General features: G+C 51.0%; 1 protein-coding gene across 1 annotated transcript in view; it reads left to right on the top strand.

The window, feature by feature from the left end:
* Positions 1-20560, top strand: part of PTPRN2 (protein tyrosine phosphatase receptor type N2) — a 383390-nt gene that overhangs the window by 34688 nt on the left and 328142 nt on the right. Inside the window, exon 2 of the mRNA XM_037131929.2 lies at positions 17267-17317. Within this exon, the coding sequence (XP_036987824.2) occupies positions 17267-17317 (51 nt within the window). The remainder of the gene's footprint in view (positions 1-17266; positions 17318-20560) is intronic.

Raw genomic sequence — 20560 nt, 5'->3', positions numbered from 1 at the left:
TTGCTGAGAGGGAGCGTGATAGGACTGGAGGAGTAGAACATGGCTCAAAACCTGTAATCCTTGGTACCCACTGCAGAAAGAGCCCACAATTCGCTGTGCAGTGTGGCCCAGTGAGGGTCAACGTCCTGACCCCACATGTCTCTCAGTAACCCATTTGCACTTCCCAGGCTCCCTCTGGCCCCTCCTGGACGTTTCCACTGTGTTTCTGCTGACACAGCTGGTGCGTGCCTGGGTACATTCACAAGCAAATTTATATCACAGAAATTTGCAAGTTCTTAAGCAAAATACAAATGATTTTCTGCATGGAGAAGGGATTCTGTGGCCCTGGCTGAGATCACTCTGAAACATCCATCACCCAGGCGGGGTGGCCAAGCTGGCAGAGCCATGCCAGTGCAAGGGGCTTTATCTAATGCCCTTGCTCCTTCCCACCTGGAAGCCAAGGAGCCCCAAGGTATGAAATGCCCTTTACACTCAGTAAGTTTTTGGGTCCAGTGATAGCCCTGGGTGCTGTTCAGCCTGAGATGCCACTCTGTATGACGTCTGGGGACTGAGACTAGTGGCATAAACAGAGTTCCGTCCAAATTGCCCCAGGATGATGATGTCATGGAGCCCAAGTTCTGTATCATCAGCTCTCATCTTTGCCTCCGGCCTTGGCGGAAGGCTGGCAGGCTGGGGGCCGTTTGCCTCCAAGGGTCACAGCTCCCTTCTAGGCCTGGGCTCTTCCCCCATGTTAGAGTTGTTCTTGGTGACTGACGGTTTTGAGGAGTGCCTGTCAGATATGTTGTAAAATGCTCCTCCATTGGGACTTGTTGTTTTCCTCATGATTATACCACAGTTATGAGTTTCGGGGAGATGAGCACAGAGGGAAAGGCCGTTCTCATCACACCACATCAAGGGAACACACTTTCAAAGTGACTCATCTCTGCTGAAGTTGACCTTGGTCTCCTGGCTCTGGTGTGTTCGCCAGCTTCCTCTACTGTAAAGTTACTCTCCCCCGCCTCCTTCCATGCCGTACTTTTTGGAGGGAAGTCACTGTGCACGGCCCAGATCGAGGGGATGGTTAGTTACACATTGCCACCTTGGGTGGGAGCATCTACATACATTATCTGGAATTCTTCTGCACAGGAAATTCATCTCTTCATTCATTTATTCAATAATTTCTTGCATACTTTGGGCTATAATCCAATACTGCATTTTTTTTTTGTTCAAAAAATTCCATCATTGGCCCTTGGGAGCTCTTCCAGTTGGCTTGTCTCCGAATACTCCTGACACTATGGGTATTTTTTTATAGCACTTCCTTAGTTTCTGACACTGAAAGATGTTCTATGTTTATTGTGCATTTCTCACCCCAATCTTAGCACTAGCCAGTTCTCCAAGGACTCCTAGTTCCTTTGATTTGGGAATGGTATTAGAAACCAAGATCTGAGCTCCAGGTGTGCTCACTGCTATGGGTGTTATTGCTTCTAGAGCCCAGCTGTCAGAGCAAGGAGACACAAGTGTGCATTATAGCACCTGAATATGTACATTACAGTGTTTCTGCCTGTAACAACCTACATGTGAGCTCAGCTCAGCACACCCTGTCACTCCGATTCTAGTCTAGCTCTATGTGCATCATTCTGATCACCTCCCATGAAGTCCGTAACCTCCTGCTGCAGAGGGGGACTTGGCTCTCACCACTGCCTGTCCGTGTGCTCACTTGCTCCTTTTCAGTCCTCATGCACCGCTATGTCAGAGTTCTCGGTCCCAACTTCTCAGGAACGACTTACCACCAGAATGCAGGGTTAATATGCAGTTTCTGCTGCCTCTGGTGTTATGGGCCTCCTCATTTTCAGTTACTTGGATTGGCCTCTCCCCCCATATGTCACACAGTCTCCACTTTGTCCGAAGCTCCCAGCCTTCCTGTTGATTTCCCCAAGAGGGAGAAGCAACATAGGCTTCCTCAGAGAACTGGGCCCAGAGAAATGCCCCTGAGCACCAAACCAAACAACTTTACCAGCGTGTTCTTGAAACTTTTGGAACTGGAGGCCCTGAAATGACACTTGTAGGTTATCATCACTTAAGATTTGCAAGTGCTCTTTCCTTTGTGCTTCTGGGGAATGGAATACTCTATTTCAGTTGTCTTTGATTTTTGTCTTTATTTTTAATGTAAGGCCTGTAAAAGGCCTTCAATAAGTGCTTGCTGCAAGGTTAAGATGCACCTAACTGCTGACAGCACTCCACTTGGCGTGGAGCAAAGAGGACGGTGCACCACCCTCGTCTCTGGTGCTGACCTGCAGACAAGTCTGTTCTGTGTCACCTTGAGTTCTCTGCATGTGTGGCTGCCCTGGGCTGCAGGCCAACCTGCCAACCTCAGACAGAAGACAGGGCCCCCCACCTTCTCTGTGCACGCTGTTCATGTGATTGGCTCTGCCCCCTGGATACTTGCTGGCAGTTTGCCTTTTGCTGTAGTGTATTGTCAGCAGAACCCACAATATAGATGTAAATGAGGCCGTGGAGACCGGAAAGAAAGAAAGGAAGTTTGGAGAGTTCATTTCCACACGTACCCACTGTTCTGATCATGCTTTCTGTGACTATCCTGAACTCTGGGTCTGCTTTACCTTGACCTCTTAACCCTGGTGAAGAGAAAGGAGATTGGCCTGAACTGCAGCGCAGATTGACTCCATGATTCCTCTGCACCTCCTGTGGGGTGATGAGTGTGCTTGGGGACCCTTAGGACGTGCGTGTGGATGACCGTCCTGCTTCCTCCTCTGGAGGAGTCACCGGGGCCTGCCCCCCAGAAGTGAACAGCTGGAATGAAAGAGCTATGAGCAAGGAAAGAATGTCCTGGGGACATTTGCTGTGGTCTCTCACCAAAGACATTGTTAACCAGCCCTGGCCGTGGCCACAGACAGGGAATGTGTTCTGCCCTGCCCTGCCCTGCCCTGCCCTGCCCTGCCCTGCCCTGCCCTGCTCTGCCACGGGGAACTGCCTGTGAACCTCTCCGTACTTTCCTCCCTTGCTTCCTCCTCCCCTCACCTTGTGCATTTAAAAACTTCGTCCCCACCTGGCTCCAGTTCTTATTTCCAAAATCCACCCCCTCATCCCACCTCTTCTGGAGCTCACACTTCCTTCCCATCGTTGTGCTATGTTGCTTCCTGAACATCCCTCGAGTCCCGCAACACCCACCTAACTGAGCACCTGCCCTCTTTCTCTGTTGAGCTAATGCAGCATCAGACCCATGAGAAGGCACCGGCAGGGGCTGGATCACGGGCTGCCACCAGGCTGCCAGGGTGAGACAGTGTCTCACCAGGACCTGCGATGCTTTGTGCACATTTGCAGGTGAAGTCGTTGAGGCTCTTGGGTTGGGAGGCTTTGAAGTCACCGGGGCGCCGCCCTCTCCCCAGCTTCTCACCCCTCAGCTCTGCTCTCTGCTCTTCCTTTCCCCCATCTCGCTGCCCAGCTAGGAAATGAAATCCTCCACACCAGAGGCAGACTGTTCAAACTGAATGTGCTTTCATTTCTTAGCTCAGGATTTTTTTCTCTTAACCATTTGCTTTTCTAACTTCAGGCAACTGTGGAGAGCCCCTTGTAGCCAAACGGATGACTGGACATTCCTGAGTGTCCGCTGCACATCATTAGGTATCACACTTCTAGAGACAGGTCAGCTGGCAAACTGGTCGGCAGTGATAATTCTACGTGGCACATAAATGCAAAGTTTATAATCCATCTTGGCGGTTCAGGACAAGTGTAAAATCTCATTAAAGATGCCAGATCGTGGCCTTGTCCAAGGCTTCATCCTGCCAGAGGTGCCAGGAGAGCTTCCTGCATTTTATTTATTTACATATTGTTGGTGGTTCAGACTTGTGAAGGAGGCAGACAGTGTCCTTGAGTGACAGGAGGGGAAGACTCTCCTGTGTGCTTCAGGTAGTGAATGTCTCAGCGTCTGCCATGGCATTGGACTGTCCCAATGACCTTCGAACGTGGGAGGGGCAGCATTTAATCCTTGTCCAATCAAGAAGCTGCTTGCAAGGCACAGGTACTTTGTGTTGGTGAGAGGCAATTTGGGAACATGTTCCTAAAGTCTAAAGGTCTGAAAGTCAATCCACAATACACTATACAGATGACATGCTATAGAACTATGCACATGAAACCTATACAATTTTATTAACCAATGTCACCCCAAAAAAGTCAATAAAAAAATGTCTGAAAGTCTTTCCATAGGAATTTATGATGAGAGGAGGAAAACCAGAGAGAGCCCCCAGAACTTATAATCAAGATTTCCGATTATGGCATCATTATTATTATTTCTTATTGATTTGAGAGAAAGGAAAGGAGGGAGAGAGAGAGGGAAATTGCAGCATTATTTAAAAAACATTTTTAAAGATAATTTATTTTTTTATTCTTAGAGAGAGGGGAAGGGTGGGAGAAAGAGAGAAACATCAATGTTTGAAAGAAACATCGAACAGTTGCCTCTCACATGCCCCCAACACAGGACCTGGCCTGAAACCCAGGCCTTTGCCCCGACTGGGAATTGAACCAGTGACCTTTCAGTTTGCAGGATGATGCCCAACCCACTGAGTCATATTAGCCAGGGCTACAGTGTTATTTTTAATGGGGAAAGTTGGAAAAATATAAAGCGACTTCAGGAAGGGATTGGGTAAGGAGATTCTGTGTGTGTTAGAATTAATATGCAGTGATCACAATTCATGATGATGAGAAAGATTAAGGATGGAATTGTTTACAAACTATCATAAATAAAAAGTGCAAGTTTTAAAAATATGTATAGCGTGATTCCAATTCTTCTAAATAAGCAAAGAAAAATTACTGAAAACCGAACTATTAGTAGGGATGTTATTTCTGGGTGATGAGGTAGCTGGTATTTTTTATTCCTTGTGATTTTCTGCATTTTATTATTTTCTTAGGCTTTTAAATGGAAAAAAATCCCCAATAAACAAGTGCAGACAGAAGATATAGTTTGTCAACAGTCACATGACTAATATCCAGAACCTTCTACCCCTGAGTAAGCACCCTTTCCAATACTCCAGGGACAATTTTTGGTGTTTAGTGCTATTATTTTTAAATTTTCTCATTGCCATGGCAGGCACCCGGCTTGCTCATCTTCAGAGATATGTGAGAAAGAGATGCTTCCTTTCTGGGAAAGGCTGGCTTGGTGGGAGAGAGGAGTGGCCCTGGGCTCGCCCACCTCCTGTTCTGCTTCCTCAGCACTGCTGAGCCTGGCCACTCACCAGCCAGCCCTGGAGGGAGGTGCCTGTGGCATAGACTCAGACAGAAGGATCCGTTTATTAAGTCTGCCCAGGATGCCCTGCTGGGAAGGATAGCGAGAAGCTGGAATTGCACAAGGAGGACCAGGAAGATTTAGGTTGGACAGTGAGCAAATGTAAATGTGACCTTCCATGGAGACAACCAAGTCTTATTCTCAGGGCTGAGAGGTGGGTATGGGAACAGTGCAGGGTGGTCCAGGCTGGAGGGCTCAGCTGTGACTCAGCCGTGAGAAGAAAACAGCCGTGTTCTAACATGAGGTTTGACTCCATGGCATGATGGACCTGGGAATGGCCCACCTGCTCTTGGGTGGTGGAGTCCAGGTGTCAGGGTGTGCTGGGGACATGAGGCTATTTGACCTGGTTCCTGCCTGTTTTTTTCCAGGCGAATTTCTAACTTCCTTCTGTTCCTATGAGCAACCTATTCTCCTTCTAATAAACCGAGGTCTGCTAAGTTTTTCTGTAAAGAACTGAGGCTTTTCATGCTGATGGTCTTTGTCACAACTAGTGAGCTCAGCTTGTAGGACAGAAGTGGCCATAGATGAGATGTAGGTAGATGAGCTGTGTTCCAATAACGCTATTTACAAAACGTGTGGCTGGGGTTCGCCTGCCCCTGAGAAAGCCGACCCTTCTTGTGCTGGAAGCTGCTAGTGTTGGCTTCTCTCTGACCCTAGGCAGCTTGATGGCCCCCAGCTCTTGCAACAGGAGATGGGAATCAGAACAGGGTGATGAGGGACCTGCACGCAGTGGCTGGGTCGCTCCTGCAGCTCCCTGGTTAATTCTGGCACGGGCACTGCATCTTAACACAGATCTAGACACTATGGCATGCTGAGAGCAGGGAGGTTAGGTGCCGTGGTTTCAAACCATGTCTCGTGAAAGACTGGATGTATTTCAGTTGATGAAGAGCAGATTTGCACAGCTGAGGGGCTGTCCTGTGGTGGCAGGGGCAGGGGGGCGCAGGGACAGGCATGCGCTGAAAGCAGGGTGTGCGCTCAGCGCTGGGCTGGGTGGTTTGTGGTCTCATTTCAAGAGGGAGAAGCTTTGCTTTGTGTCATGCCAAGTGTTGCAAGGCTGTGTAGTGGAAGTTAGGGAAACTTCCAGGAGCTAAACCAATTCTCAATAAAACAAAAACTTAACATATCCAGGAGCTGTTCCAGAACAAGCCACCTCCTCGGTCACAAGTGAAGTTACTGACTGGGCTGTGATCTGACCCACAGCTGGGTGGCTTCCCCAGCAATGATACCTCTTCAGGATACCCTCTCCTTGGGTGTCACTTTGGTCATCTTTCCAACGCTTTATAGCCGTGCCTTTTACCCATAAAACAAGAGGGGCTGGTGTGCTGGTGCTGGGTCCTGTGTTACATTGTTGCAGGCAAGAAACCTAGCAGCGTGTAGCAAATCTGTTCTGCAGGACTCCTACCTCCAGGCTTGGGGCAGGAAGGTTTGAAAGAACAAAGCCTCACCCTTGGATGGTGCGGGTCTGGGAAGAGGATTCCCAGCAAAAACAGGCTGTTCTCACACTTTATTGGCCCATTAATCACGTCCTGGAGAGAGGAGTCCACATGAGGGGCCGTCTGAACTCTGAAGTTCTCTGCTGGAACTCAGAGGAGCAAAGGGTTCTCAGATGGTGAGACAGCGAGGAGCTGCATGTTGTTGGCTTGGTTGTAACCAAGGGCGGGAAAGGATCTGAGAGCCGCTTCAATAAACCAGAAGAGATGATAAAGGAAAGAGTTCCTTTCAGGAGGAAGTAGAGATGGTTTCCCTGTGGGGTTTGGCTAAGTGGGCTGTTGTTTATTCACATGGGCATGCACAAAGATGTCACAGTTTTAAAAAATGTGAAAATAGCAAAAAATCAGATTAAACAAATAGTAAAATTCACTACAGGAAGGACTCCCAGAATCCTCAGCACCTAATATACATTTGCCTTCTAAGACAGGGACATCCAGGTGTGCAATGTTCCACATGCACTTGGTGCAGAGTATCTCACCACACTGGGTCCTGCTGAACACATGTGGCAAAACTGTCTGGCCGGCGTCTTGGGATTGGGGTTTGGGGAGCACTAGCATCACAGGAACGCATTAGAAATGCAGAGTCTCAGGCCTCTTCCCATATCTGCTGAGTCAGAAATTTTGGAGTGGACCTGGCAATTTGTGTTTTAACAGCCCTTTAGGTGCGTAAGACTGAGAACCACTAGGCAGGAGGATGCTTGCAGGTCACACTCATCTCTTGTGTTATTCTAAGGTCTGGTTTGCTGTATCCCAGTGAGGTTCCATGAGATAAAGGGCTGCATTTCAGTCATTTGGCAAATGTCTTCTATAGGACCCTTCTTTTGGAGAAAGCCTGTCCCTTTGCCATACTGAAGGGGCTGAGAAATCCTGCAGAGGGGAGTTGTGTTAAAAATCTGCTCACAGTTTTGCAACCGTATTTGACCTCCAACCCTTTCTGAATACTACAGAACTTTATTGCCAGTTGGACGTTGTTGGTTCTGGAGGTGACTTTTACTATGATACAGTTTTGAATAGTTTCTTCTCTTTGGTCATTTAATTGTATCCACAGTGGATCTTACTTAGGATGAGCACAATGAGGTTGAAATGTAACAAGTAAAAGAGGATTAAAACAATTGTTTCAAAGTCACCCAGACTCTTCCTCAAATCTCCCTGTATCATCCTCTGATAAAATTCTTACTGTGATATGTCTGTCTGGCTGTCTCTAGCACTTAAATATCAGTGCTAAAGGGAAATGTAGTAACAATTGTATCTCATTAGTTTTCATTGTTGTAATGAAGACAACCTTCCACATGTGTTGTTAATATTTGTGGACCAGTGCTTGCAGATAGCAGAGAGAACATTCTTCCTTATCTCAGCACTTGAAAACAAAAGCAGAAAAGTATCAAAATAAACCATTTGATTTTTTGGGGGGAGCAGAGTGTAAGAATTCTAAACATCAAGCCATAGGAGCAGTTTTGCTTTTTAAACTTGATTAAATTACAATGTATATTTAAATATATATTTAGTCTTAAAATGGAAACTAATACACTTGTCAAAATGAGCTGACATGCGATTTTTTCCCACATGGTTAATTTGAAGTGATTTGAGCAAGGCATGTCCTTTGTTACTTGGAATGAGAAAGAATTTGGATCCAAGAACATGAATTGTAAAGAGTTTGTAAAATTTACTTTATGATAATTTTTAAAAACACGCTGATGTAGGTTTTTAACTTAAAGTTATTTCTATGAACTACGTGCCCTCGCTTCTCACTGGAAATGAAGAACCTTGTCTTTACCCCAGAAATCGACCTGCCCGTTCTGTCAAGACCTCTGTCAGTTCACAGTCACACCCAAGTTTGAGAAAAGCTGTGTTGTGTTGTGTGCAGAAGACAAAATAGTAAATCTCTTAGGGAGAGTTCTGAGATGACGTTATAACTGTCCAAGAGGCCCGTGTATCAAGAATGGTGGAGACACTGTGACCAGTCCCCCTCTGTCACGTGGCCACAGCCAGCCGGCTGGCATGGCGGGCTTGGCCGGCTCCTCGAGTCCACGCATCTCGCGTCTCCGAACAAGTGCACACGTTTGCGGAGGGCTGTGCTCTGCAGTGCACACCTCACTCCATCTCTCAGCCGTCCTTGCTTTACTGGTTTCCTTCGCTTTATCTTTGCTTTTGACACTGTTCTTCCCTGGGGTGCGCTGTGATTTAAGCTAGCAAATGTTAGTCGTGGGGGGTTCTCAGAGGTTCCGCTTCTTTCCTCCTGCAGAGTGTCTGTTTTTACCCTCAGAATTTGACATTTAAGGTTTCTCATAGATATTTTTTCCAGAGGTTTTCTTTAACTTTGTAACTATGGAAACAAGCTTAGAAATGCTTTCATAAGCTAAAAGAATAATTCAGAAAATATCCTTCTTTTGAAGATATTGTTCTATTTCAGGAAAAGTTTGAGCACAAAAAACAAAGAGCCAGTTAAAATGCCACCCACAATGCACCTAGTTCAAATCTACTGAACTGGTAAAACAGGAACATCTTCATAACTAGCTCATGTGCCTTTCACACAAAATGCAAAATTCTGGTAGATATCTAGAATCTAGAGCAATGTCTTATTCTTATGATGAGAGTTTAAACAAATATAAGCAATTAGACCTTGAAATCAAGGAAACTGTCCAATGTAAGAGTTTAGTTTTTCTTATTGTAGAAACACCTTGCAGAACTCAACGGTTGGAGGGCCCAGCTCTCAGACGCTCTCCTGGAGTGATATAGGGTTCTCTGCGTGTGAGACACTGGCTCTGTGGGTGGGCGGGTCACTGGCTGTGGTGTTTTCAATCCCCACTGAACACAGATGTCACCGCACATGTCCCACCAATGGACAGAGCCAACAGAGCAAGGATGCAGGGAGAGAGGTCTTGGGAGGGCCTGGCGTTATCTTCTGGTGACTTGTGAGGCACTGGCTTGCCCTTGTGTGTGGGTCTTCAGCCATATCTAGGAATGAAGCAAGTCCCAGAAGGCACTGGGCCTGGGGCCACACCGCTGCACAAAACACAGCGACAGCCTTCACCTGAAGTTGTGCCATGGGTGGGACCCGTGAAGACTGTGGTGGAACAGACAGATGTCTTTTTGCTGCAAGATCAGCTCTCAGTCCTTCCAGGAAGTTGATGGCACTGCAGCGGTGTCTGGGTAATACTCGCTCGGCGAACTCCACTCTGGTCCTGGCTGTGTTTGGGTTCAGGTCCCAGCTGCTGGCTGGTCCTTGGGCCACGAGGCCATCCCCTTCCTCTGAGGCTGAGGCATTCTGTCTGAACTGAGCTTTCCAGAATCATCTAGGGGGCCCCCTTTTACCCCTTCCCCACTCCTACCCTGTTACCTGGCTTCACTGCCTGCACTCTCCTATCTCCATTCATGACCCGTGCATTTGCGTCCCTTCTTTGCCTCAGCTTCTGTTCAGTCCACACTGTACCCAGGGTCTAAGGCAGCGATGGTCCCCCCAGCAGTCAGCACCCAGCTCATAGTACGTGCAGGAGAAACGCATCAGACCTGGAGGGAGCAGGCTGCGTCCCAATGGCCCTCCAGCTTGTGTGGTCTGCCGACTGTCCATCTCTGGCCTGAGAAAGGAGCTGAAGGCCCACCCAGATAGTGGTCTCTGAGCCTGGACAGCTTAGGGTCAGGCCTGCTGCCGGGGTTTCATGGTACACAGGAAGGTGTCCTGCTTCGGGAGCTGCAGCCTCAGGTGCTCTGGGAGGGCCGGCTCGGCCCTGCCTCTCGGAGCCCACCGGTTCCTGTGATCTCTCAAGCTGCCCGGTGACTTGTCAGACTGGGGTCCCTCTGTGACAGGTTGCTGGTGTGCCTGGTGTGGTTGTCCCTGGAGCCAGTCTTTGCATGCATGATGCTGTTTTCTCTGTCCAAGCCACCTTGAAGAGCAGACTGTGTAACCCACACAGAATAAAGCAGAAAGGTAATGATAGCCTGTTTTCCCTCCAGATGCCTCAGGTTCCAGCGTTCGAGGGTGAGGGTTGCTGGGCTAGGGGTTTTCACGGCTGGGTGCTGTCCCTGAGTCATGCCTGGGTTTGTCTGGGGCACGGCTGTGGAGGTGAGCAGGGTGGAAGGGCCGTGTGGGGTGGGCAGTGTGTCCCTAACAGAGCCCTATATTTAATGATCAGGGAAGAGGAGAGGTAGGGGTGTAGGACAAAGGCTGACATCACCCGTGCTGCGGGCTGCGGGCCTCAGGGATCTCAGCCACTTAATTAGAATTCCTTCCCACACCCAGAGAAGGGCTCACTCACATCTGGGCCCTGCCCAGCTCCTTCTGTGGGCGGAGAAGCATGATGGACACACCGCAGAGGGTGTACTCCTGCTGGCCTCTCTCAGCTCTTTCTGCATGCACCCCTTGTGGGGACAGTGGCAGCTCACAGGGCTAGACAGGACCTGTGCTGGTGGACCTGCTCCGAGGGGTGGAGCAAGCGGCCTTCTTCTCTCCACTCTCTCCCTCTCTCCCTCCCTTTCCCTTTTGTCTTTGAAGTTGCGGATCACAGCTTTAGTCTGATATCTTGGGTGAGGGGGAGAGGATGTTCTGACCCCACACCACACGCAGAGAAGGGGGGTGTGAGCATCAGTTTGGGGGTTGCTCCAGCTCCTGTGAAACCACAGTCCGTAGAGGCAGCCCCACCTCTGGGGTGAGGCTCTTTCGCCTTTTACTTGCTTTTCAGAATCTCATTCCAAGACAAGGGGCACCTGAATGTGTGAATGGTCTGCCTGGGCCTGGGTACCCCGCCCTGCCTCAGTGCAGCGTTGCTTCTGGGCTGATAGAAACATTCAGGACCTGGGGGGGGGGGGTTGGCCTTGCAGTGGTGTGGGTCTGTGCTTGCATTGTGGCTGTGTGAAGAGCACGGGTAACGTGGTACTTTGCTTTGCGAAGGCTGAGCACCTACCACTAGGCAGAGCCGGCCCCTCTGCCTCCTCACTCAGAATATTAAAAATGAAGGTGACTCTGAAAAAGAACATCTCTTCAAATCTCACACCTCCCCTTTCTTTGCTAATGCAGTTCCTGGAAAAGAACAGAATGTAATTCCCAGAACCTCAGGTCGTGTGACCTTTAGAGTTTCCACTAGGGAGAGAGCGAGGTGCAGGGCTTCTGTGACAATCACCGTGTTCATAGGCTCTGGCATTGAAAGCCAATTGACAAGGAGCTGTCACTGCTGGCCAGTCTCCGTCACAAAGGCCTGCATGACGTGTGGTGACCAGGGCTTGTGGAGTTCAGCGCAGTTGCTTTTTTCTAAGCTTTAGAGGAGGCAGAACAGACGCACAAAATCACCAGCAGGAAGTGGCCGTGGGTGTAGGGGTCAGTGGGCTGGGGGGCCATGAGCAGGTAGTTAGCTGGGCGCCAAGGGGAAGTTAAGGTTTATATTATTTAACTTTGTCTAATATGCATTTTAAGAGATTTTATTTATATATTTTCCAGAGAGAGGGGAAGGGAAGGAGAAAGAGAGGGGAAAAAAACCATCAATGTGTTGCTGGCCTGCAGCCCAGGCATGTGCCCTGACTGGGAATCAAACCATCGGCCCTTTGGTTTGCAGGCTGGCACTCAACCCATTGAGCAACACCATCAAGAGCTAATATTTTTAAGCTATGAAGTCTGTTACATCCCCTGCACAGGAGCTAGGTAGTGTTGTGATGTAAACACCTTATTGGAGGCAGTTGTGAGGAGCTGAGTGTATGTCCAGAGACTCACTCGGCACTCACATGACTCGGGCATGCAGGGTGCCTGGCGGGGTATGTGTAGCGTATGAGAAGGAGGTTCCCCACAGACTCAGCCAAGTTACTAGAACGAGTGTGGTGGGTGGCCTGCAGGTTTTGAAGGAGACATTTCCTGCTTCCTGGTGATAGCAGGTGCTGCCTGGGCCCTGGGTCCAGCTGTCCAGGTGACAGCGTCTCTGACGTGGCTCCGGGCCCAGGTGCTGTTCTAGTCCACGCTGTCAGATGCCAGCTCACATCAGCTGGGCTTCACAGGCCTCTGTGAAATTGGCTTTTACCTCGTTCAGAATTGCTTCTGTGTCCCTGCGGCCAACAGCAGTGGGAGACAGGCTGGGCTGTTAGACTCCGCCTGCAGTTGGAGTGACAACCCACTAGGATCTGTCCCCTGGTCTCTGCAGGGGCCACACCTCTGACCTACAGGAGGAAGGCAACCTTTGCCATGCCCCTGGACCTCCACCCACTCCAGGAAGGGCACCAGGTCACCAGGCTCAAGTCCAGGACGGGGGACAGCTCCTCCCTGTGCACCTGAGCAGTGTCTGCCCCAGGGCGGGAAACATCAGGTAATGTGGGTGGATCCGAGGATTAGCAAGTGTCTCGTAGGTGACACTTGTGATTAATGCCCCTTCTCCAAGGAAAGGAAGGGAGTGAACCTGGAGAACATTCTTGCTGAGGTCTGGGCCCCTCCCCTCTGAGAATGGGGCCTTGGAAGGTCTCTCATTCAGGTTCCCACACTTGCAAATCAAGGAGTAGTTTCCTCGTGTTAAATCACTCAGTTTCTGGGGCGCCACTCATGCTCCAGGGAAGGCCTAGCAGGAGGAACAAGACTGTGAAGGGGCACCTATGGGGAAGTCGGTGGAGCCAACTGGAGGGTGTCGTGCCTGCTCTGGGAACACCAGAGCTGTCCTTCTGGCCTGGCGCCCACTGGGCAGGAGATAAGGGCTCTAGGACCCACCACAGCAGCCCCCATGGCACCTGTGACCATCCGTGGAAGGCCTTCACCCCCTTCCCTGAGTAGACAGTCTGCTCCTCAATGGGTCCCAGTCATCAGAGCTGGTTCGGGCATGTGCCTTCGTCTGTGAAGTGCCTACACATGTACCGTCTGCAGCTTCCAGAGCACACAGTCTAGCCATCTGAGAGCCAGGAAATAGCCCCCACCTTGGGAGAGGGGCCCAAGTTATCGAAGAACAAATGAGCTGGGTGCCAAATTAAGACCCATGACCAAAACCTGAAGCCAACAGCAAAAAGGCGTCTGCCCACCCTGGGCTCCCATGGTGATGCAGGCGGGCCCTGCTCCTGGGCTGATTGTCCATCAGTTCTCTGGTCCTCGGCCTCTGCCCCAAGATGGGCCCCAGGTTGACTGCACCAGGGTGGTGCTTCTGGTAACAAGCTCACAGGATGTTTCTCAGGGCAGGGGCTTTGCCCCCACCTTCCTTTTGTCTGCGCCAGTGAAGGCACCTGAGTCCAGGCATCGACAGCTGCCCACTCTGCGTGGCCTCCTGTCACTTCCCTGACAGATGGGGCTCTGCTCCTGGGGCTCCCACGGCTGAAGCAGGGCAGGCCAGTGGGGCCCAGAGTTGTCGCCTTAGAGACAGGAGTGTGCAGGTGCAGGGGGCTCTCTGAGGACATTAGTGACCCTCCCTTCTGGTGGCAGAGACCTTTCTGGTGCATGCCCCAGTGATCCGTGGCTGAGTAATGGCCCGGACCTGCCTTTCTTTCCCCATGTCTGCACCTGCCCACAGAAGAGTGAGGGTTGCAGGTGGGGGTGGGGAGGAGGCATGGAGACCACAGGCCAACAGTCTGGATGCTCTGCCTGACCACGAGAAATGCTACTGTGTGTCCCCTGCATCTGTGCCCAGGGGGACCAGGTGTGAAGGGCCGGGACAGCAGCAGGGAGCGCACTTTGGGGAGAGACAGGCCAAGCTTTGAGGGGACTGTGGGCGGATTACCAACCTTTCTGAGCTCATTTCCCCTGTGGGATGGGAGTGTGTGCTTGGCAGGGCTGCCAGGATTTCAGGTAACGCACGAAAGCTGCATAGTCACCCGTTCAGCAAAGGGCAGCTTTCCTCTGACCACAGGAGTGAGACCGGGCAGCATATCGGGAATTTCATGACGTCTTATTACTATTTACTGTTCTGGGAACTCAAAGAGGAAAAGCAGTAAAGTCACAGAAAATCCAAGTGCGAGAGGACTTAGTTTTTGTGGAAATTGCCACTGGAGAAAGGTAGCATGTTATTAGCATGTACCATGGGATTCGTGTGCTGCTGGTTCTGTTCTAGCTTTATCTGTCCACAACACTAAACTCTTCTTGGCCTAGTAGCATTATTGGCTCTCACTTCTGAGAAAATTAGGTGAGGATACTCTTGATTTCTGAGAACCTTCCAGTTGCTTTGTAAGAAGATCCAGAAGCACCGCTCCTGCTCACATGGCCTGTCTGGGACAGGCTGTTGGGCTCTTTGGTCAGAGGATTCATTGCACATGTATTTCTTTCTTGCATTATTGTCCCGTCCAAACCTCTCTGTCAGTGCACGTTTGCATCAGTTTTAGATCTTTGCAAACACCCTGAGGTGAGGGGAGGGAGTTCCCCCAGTCTCTTTGTCAGGTGAGCAGAGTGGACCAGTGGACCAGGAGGGTGACGGTTGTGGCAGAGAAGGACATGAGTGGTGGGAGAGGATAGGCTGGGTCCCTCGGTTTTCAGGCCACCTTCACTTCTGCAGCAGCATTGCCCTGGAGGGGACACTCTGGGAGTGGGAGGGACCTGGGGCCGGTACTCAGTAGGTGTGGGCCTGCAGTTTCCAGCCAGCCAGTGGCAGGGACCCACTCACGCTGACCATTTCCCCCACAGAATAAAAAACCCTTCCTATACACCCCTGGGAGTGGTGGGTGTGAGAAGCAGAGCCAGCCTGGCTGCTCACTGGAGAGTTGGATCCGTCTTCACTTCACATGGGGAAAGAAAGAGACACCAAGGTGGTGACGAGATGCTGCTCGGTGCTCTGAGGAAATGAGAGAGAAGCAGAATTGGAATTACAAGGGTTCAGTGTGTGTCTGCGTGTGTCCGTGAGTGTGCTCCTGTGTTCTGAAGCTGGTCTGCAAAGGAGGGAGTGAGGGTGGGGCCCACTCGGGGAAGAACGTGTGTCCGAGTCTGAGCACAGGGCAGAGCCAAGTGTCTGAGTGTCTTTTTCTTTCTCTCCGTGATTTATGGTCATCATTACTGTTAGTAGGTGGCTGATATTTCAAATGAAATATGGCCTTTCCTAATTTCAGAGCAAAGAACAACACAGATTAGCAGCAATTAGCATGTTGCCGGGCTGGGAGAAATGCGCACACCTGCAGCTCTGGTGATAAATGAACGGAAACGCCGCTGGTGTGGGTCTTACGGAGCAGCCTTTCGCCAGTTCCCTGGAATGGACTGGTTGGGGTACTGATAACAGGCTGCCCTTCCGCCATTGAGATTCGAGAGTTTATTGTGATGCAAATCTTGTTCCCACCGCAAGGGATTGTTGCCCTGATCGAAACAGGATGGAGAGGGAATAAAGGCTTTTCCTGCTGCTTTTTCCCTCAGCCTGTCATTCCATGACCAACAGAATTCTAAACAGGAGGGCGTCCCTGTCCCTGGGTCCCGTGGCACTGACAAGGGTTAGCTCTGGTCTTCTACGATGCAGTCCCCTACCTCAACCTCCTAACTCTGCTGTGCAGCTTTCCTGTCTGGCCGTTTGCCCTTTCCTCCATCCCCTGCAGGGCTAGGAGTGCTGGTCCTCCAGTGAGAAGTGCCTGTGTGGAGGGAGGATGGGGCTGAGCTGGGCGCACAGGTGAAGGAGGTGGGGACGGGTTGAAGCGAGACTGAAAGAGGAAATGCTATTTTCTATGCAGTGAGGTTTCAGGAAAATGGAACCTTTGCTTTGAGTTGCGGAGGGCTTCCACAGGCCTTTTGAGTTGATCCTTACTGGGTGAACTGGAGTTTGTCAGTGGGAGAAATAGGGATGAAGACCTGCTCTTTGGCAGGGTAATGTTCTTGGTGTTGCCAAAAAGCACAGTGTGCTCAGCAAACATCAGGTGTTGGCGGCTCAGAGCCCTCATGGGAGTGGGTGCGAACATGGTGTCTGGGCCCTGGGGTGGGCCTCCTCTGAGTGTGGATGGCCCCCACGGCGGTTCACCCTCGCCTGCCTGCCTGGCCTTCCCGAGGGTGGGTTCACTCCATCCTTTCTCTGCATTGGAGACGTGCCAGGACTCGGCGGAATGGCCACCTTCTCCGACCGACCCCAGCACCTCCACTGCTGTCAGCGTGCTTGCTGCCACTTTCACTTTGCATTCTGCCTGTCTGTCCTTTCAGCACACAGAGACCTCCCTCTGCCTCCTCTTTCTGTTCTTGGAACAAAGGCAGGCTGTTGTCCACACCGGGCGTGTGCGTAGTGGGCGGTGGGCACAGAAGGCCTGCGGGGGTGGTGGCAGAGCCCCGTGGGTCTGGCCCCCCGGCAGCTGCGCCAAGGAGGGGTCTGGGGAGATGACCCCCTCACACCGCAGCTGCTCATGTGGAAGGTCCCAAAGGCGGACGTTGGAAGGGACAGGCTATGTATGAATGCCCTCTCGGTAGAGAAGCTGTCCTCTCACTGACTCAAGTCAGGGACGTGTGCGACTTCCAAATGTCCCAGCATCCTCTCAGAAAAGCCAAGTGCAGAGGCCTGTCTCTTTGGGACTCGGGAGCCGGCTGATGTCACGGCCTCTGACCGGCAAGGTATTATCTCTGCAGCTCTGACTTGGTTCTGTTTTCTGTTTTTCCTCCCAGGCTGCTTATTGGAAGATGACCTTTGCAGACCGTCCGAGACCTGTGTCAATGGTGAGTGAGCAGTACTGGTGGATACTTGGCTGTGGGGCTGGGTATGCCTTATCTTTCCCAACCAGGTGACACCCAGGACAGGGCCACCATGTGGAGCAGAGGCTTGGGGTCAGGTTCATTTCATGTGGTGCTCCTGCAGAGCCATGGAGCTGAACCCTCTCTGCACGTCATCAGAACGGGGGGAAGTAGAACATTAGTGGAAGTGGAGCATGTTCTTTCTGTGCACAGTTGTGTGTCTGCATCTGTGTTGGGGTCAGCACCCAGTCTTTTAGGGTGGCCCATGAGAGCTCCTTGACAACAGGGGGTTGGACCTGGAGCCCTGACAGTGGCTGGATGGGATCCACCCACCATCCGTGTTCCTGGGCACTGAGCCTCCCTTCCTCTGACCTGCCCACTTGCTCTTCTCGCTTCCCCACTCCTTTGGGCCCTCTGCCAGCAGGCAAGCTTGTCATCCTGCTGGTCAGTTTCCCCTCTTCGTAAGCAAGAAGGAAATATTGGTGCTTTGTGTTTCAAGTAGGGTGCAAAGTCCCCAAGGCAGGACTTACGATACCGGAGCAGGGAGTCCTCCCAGCAGCTGGGCTCTGGACAGGGCGGGTCCACACACGTCCCGCCCTGTGAGTCTCAGAAAGGACGGGTGTGTTTGAAAGGGCTACCTCTCAGAAGAGGAAGAAAAGTTAGTATCTTAGGCAACATGGGACAACATATACTGGGTAGTGGCCCTTCCGGTGCAAAGGGGAGGGCCTTGGTCCAGGACACCCACCCAGAAAATCTGGCCAGGGCCACTTTTCCTAAAGTCTGACTGTGTCTGCACTTAGGACCCTGGCAGCGCTGGGAAGTGGGTGCGGGCTGTCTCCTCACCCACTGCACATCCCCGTCCTTTTGGGGGAGAGTGGACTTTGTCATTGCCTCGATCTTGCTCATGGCGTTTTCAACTTGGCACAGTGCTCCTCACTCCATCCTGGTTCTTGGTGCAGATGTGGCTGCCTGCAGGGACAGCTGACTTTCGGGGGACAGTTGGCCCCTGAGACCCTTTCCTCAAGTCCTGGGAGGCCCTCCCTGAGTGAGGCACCTTTTGAGGTCACGAAGGGCAAAGACCGGGCGCCTAGAGAAGCTCAGTGGGAAGAGTCCTGGGTCTGAGGCCGCTGATTTCCGAGCTGTATCCTGGGGAGAAATTGCTGATGGTTCTGGGCGGTTTCTTTTCCTTCTTTTTGGGGGAACTTCTGTGCGGAGTGTGATGAGTGGTGATCATAGAACGTGGTCTTCCGCTGCCCGGGTCCTGCTCGCCTCAGACAGCGTTCTCACGCTTGGACAGGCTGTTTGTCCCCATGCCCCTTGGGCTCCTGCAGTCGAACTTTCTGGAGCTTTTATGTGGAGACTGCTTTAAATAAATAAATAATTTTATTAAAAACACTTTATCTGCCCGCAGTGAAGTTTGATTATGAAGGAAACGGGGCTGTGTGTGTGTTTAATTTGGCTGCAGACTCACGTGGCTCGGCAGAGTAAAAGCTACCGCTCTGTCCCCTCCCCTCTGTCCTGGACAGAAAGCAGGCCCAGGTTTTGTGACCCTCTCAGGGTTTTTCCTCCCCTCACCTCCTCACGCCTCCCTAACATGGAATTACATCGATGTTACATAAGGTAATAGCTTTGAATTCTTTGGCAAAGGAAAGCAATTTAAATGTGAATATAAACACGCAGGCCTTGATTTATGGAGACAGGCAACGCTTATTTATTCTAATGCAGTTAAGGGCTGGCTGGGACAGAGGAAGCTGGCCTTGTCCAATCCCACCGAGTCGTGTGCTGTGCGCAGTGACAGCCGTGATAAAAGCAGTGCTGCCTGGATTTGCGTTGCCACGGGTGACAGCATGACTCAGCCTGGCAGCGGGTGGGGCAGGAGGAGTGGCCAGGACACTGCGTGGAGTCCAGAATGTTCTGTGGTCGGACACAGGATTCTCTTTCCATCTCCCTGCGCTATCCTTCCTTTCCTTGGGATAGAGGTGGAAATACATAATTCTATGAACCTTGTATATGTTTTCAAAAGCCCAACAGACCTCATTCTTGATGGTTAAAATGAAAATGGCTGCATGGGATAAGGTACAGTTAGTCTTCAGTGTCTGCAGGGGGCTGGTTCTGGGACCCCAGGGACACCAGGATGCCCAGGTCCCTGTCGTAAATGGGTGGAATGTGCAGTGGGCTCTCTGCGTCCCCTGGTTCCCAGTATCCCAACCACAAGTGGAAAATAGTATTTCCCATTCCTCGTCGGCTGAATCCTCAGATGGGAAACCCTGGGATTCCGAGGGCTGACTGAATATTGACAAAAATCTGAGACTATGTGGACCTACGCAGTTCAAGCTGTGTTGTTCAAGGGCCAGCTGTACTTAATAAGGAAAGTCAAAAGATAAACCTACCACGTCCCACACTCCAGGATGGTGACTGTAACGGACGACAACAGAAATGAGTGTGGAGAGGACGTGGAGAAATCAGGACCCTCGTGCACTGTGGGTGGGAAGGCGAAATGGTGCATCTTCTGAGGAAAGCAGTTTGACAGTCCCTCAAAAAAATTGAACATGGAGTTGACCTTGGGATCCAGCAGTCTGAGCACATACTTAAAAGAATGGAAAGCAGGGACCGAGAGTGTGTGAGCACCAGTGTCCGCAGCGGTTCCAACGTGGAAGCAGCGGTGTTCACAACGGGTGGAAGGATAAGCACCGCGGGGTCTGTGTGCACTGCGAACTGTCATTCAGGCATGAACGGAAGGACCTTCTGACACCGGCTGCAACGTGGACGCACCAGGAGAGGTCATACTCAGTGAAATAAGCCGGACACAAAAGGACCAAAACCACGTGACTTCCTTTTGTGGGGCTCCAGGGGTACGCAGACCTCCTTTATTGTGCTTTGAAGATACTGTTTTCATTGACCTCGACGGAAGACTCCCCCATCAGCAAAAGGCTTGCAACCCTCTGAAGGCTCAAGTGATGTCAGCGATTTGTAGCAATAATGTATTTCTAACTAAGGTCTTCACATTTTAAAACACAGTGCTATTTTGCACTGAACAGACTACATTACAGTGTAAACGTAACTTTTCTATGCACGGGGAAACCAAAAAATGTGTGCAACTTGCTTTGTTATGGGGGTCAAGGCTGGACCCAAATGATGTCAGAGGGAAGTGTACCTGCAGTCAGATTCATAGGGACAGAAAGTAGACACTGGGGCCAGGTGCCAGGGTGTGTAATGGGGACAGAGCCC

The sequence above is a fragment of the Artibeus jamaicensis genome, unplaced genomic scaffold, assembly GCF_021234435.1.
Source record: "Artibeus jamaicensis isolate MK-2021 breed Jamaican fruit bat unplaced genomic scaffold, CSHL_Jam_final contig_718, whole genome shotgun sequence".
In the NCBI taxonomy this organism is placed as follows: domain Eukaryota; kingdom Metazoa; phylum Chordata; class Mammalia; order Chiroptera; family Phyllostomidae; genus Artibeus; species Artibeus jamaicensis.
The sequence above is the reverse complement of the archived record's forward strand: the minus strand, read 5'-3'. Positions and strand labels throughout refer to the sequence as shown.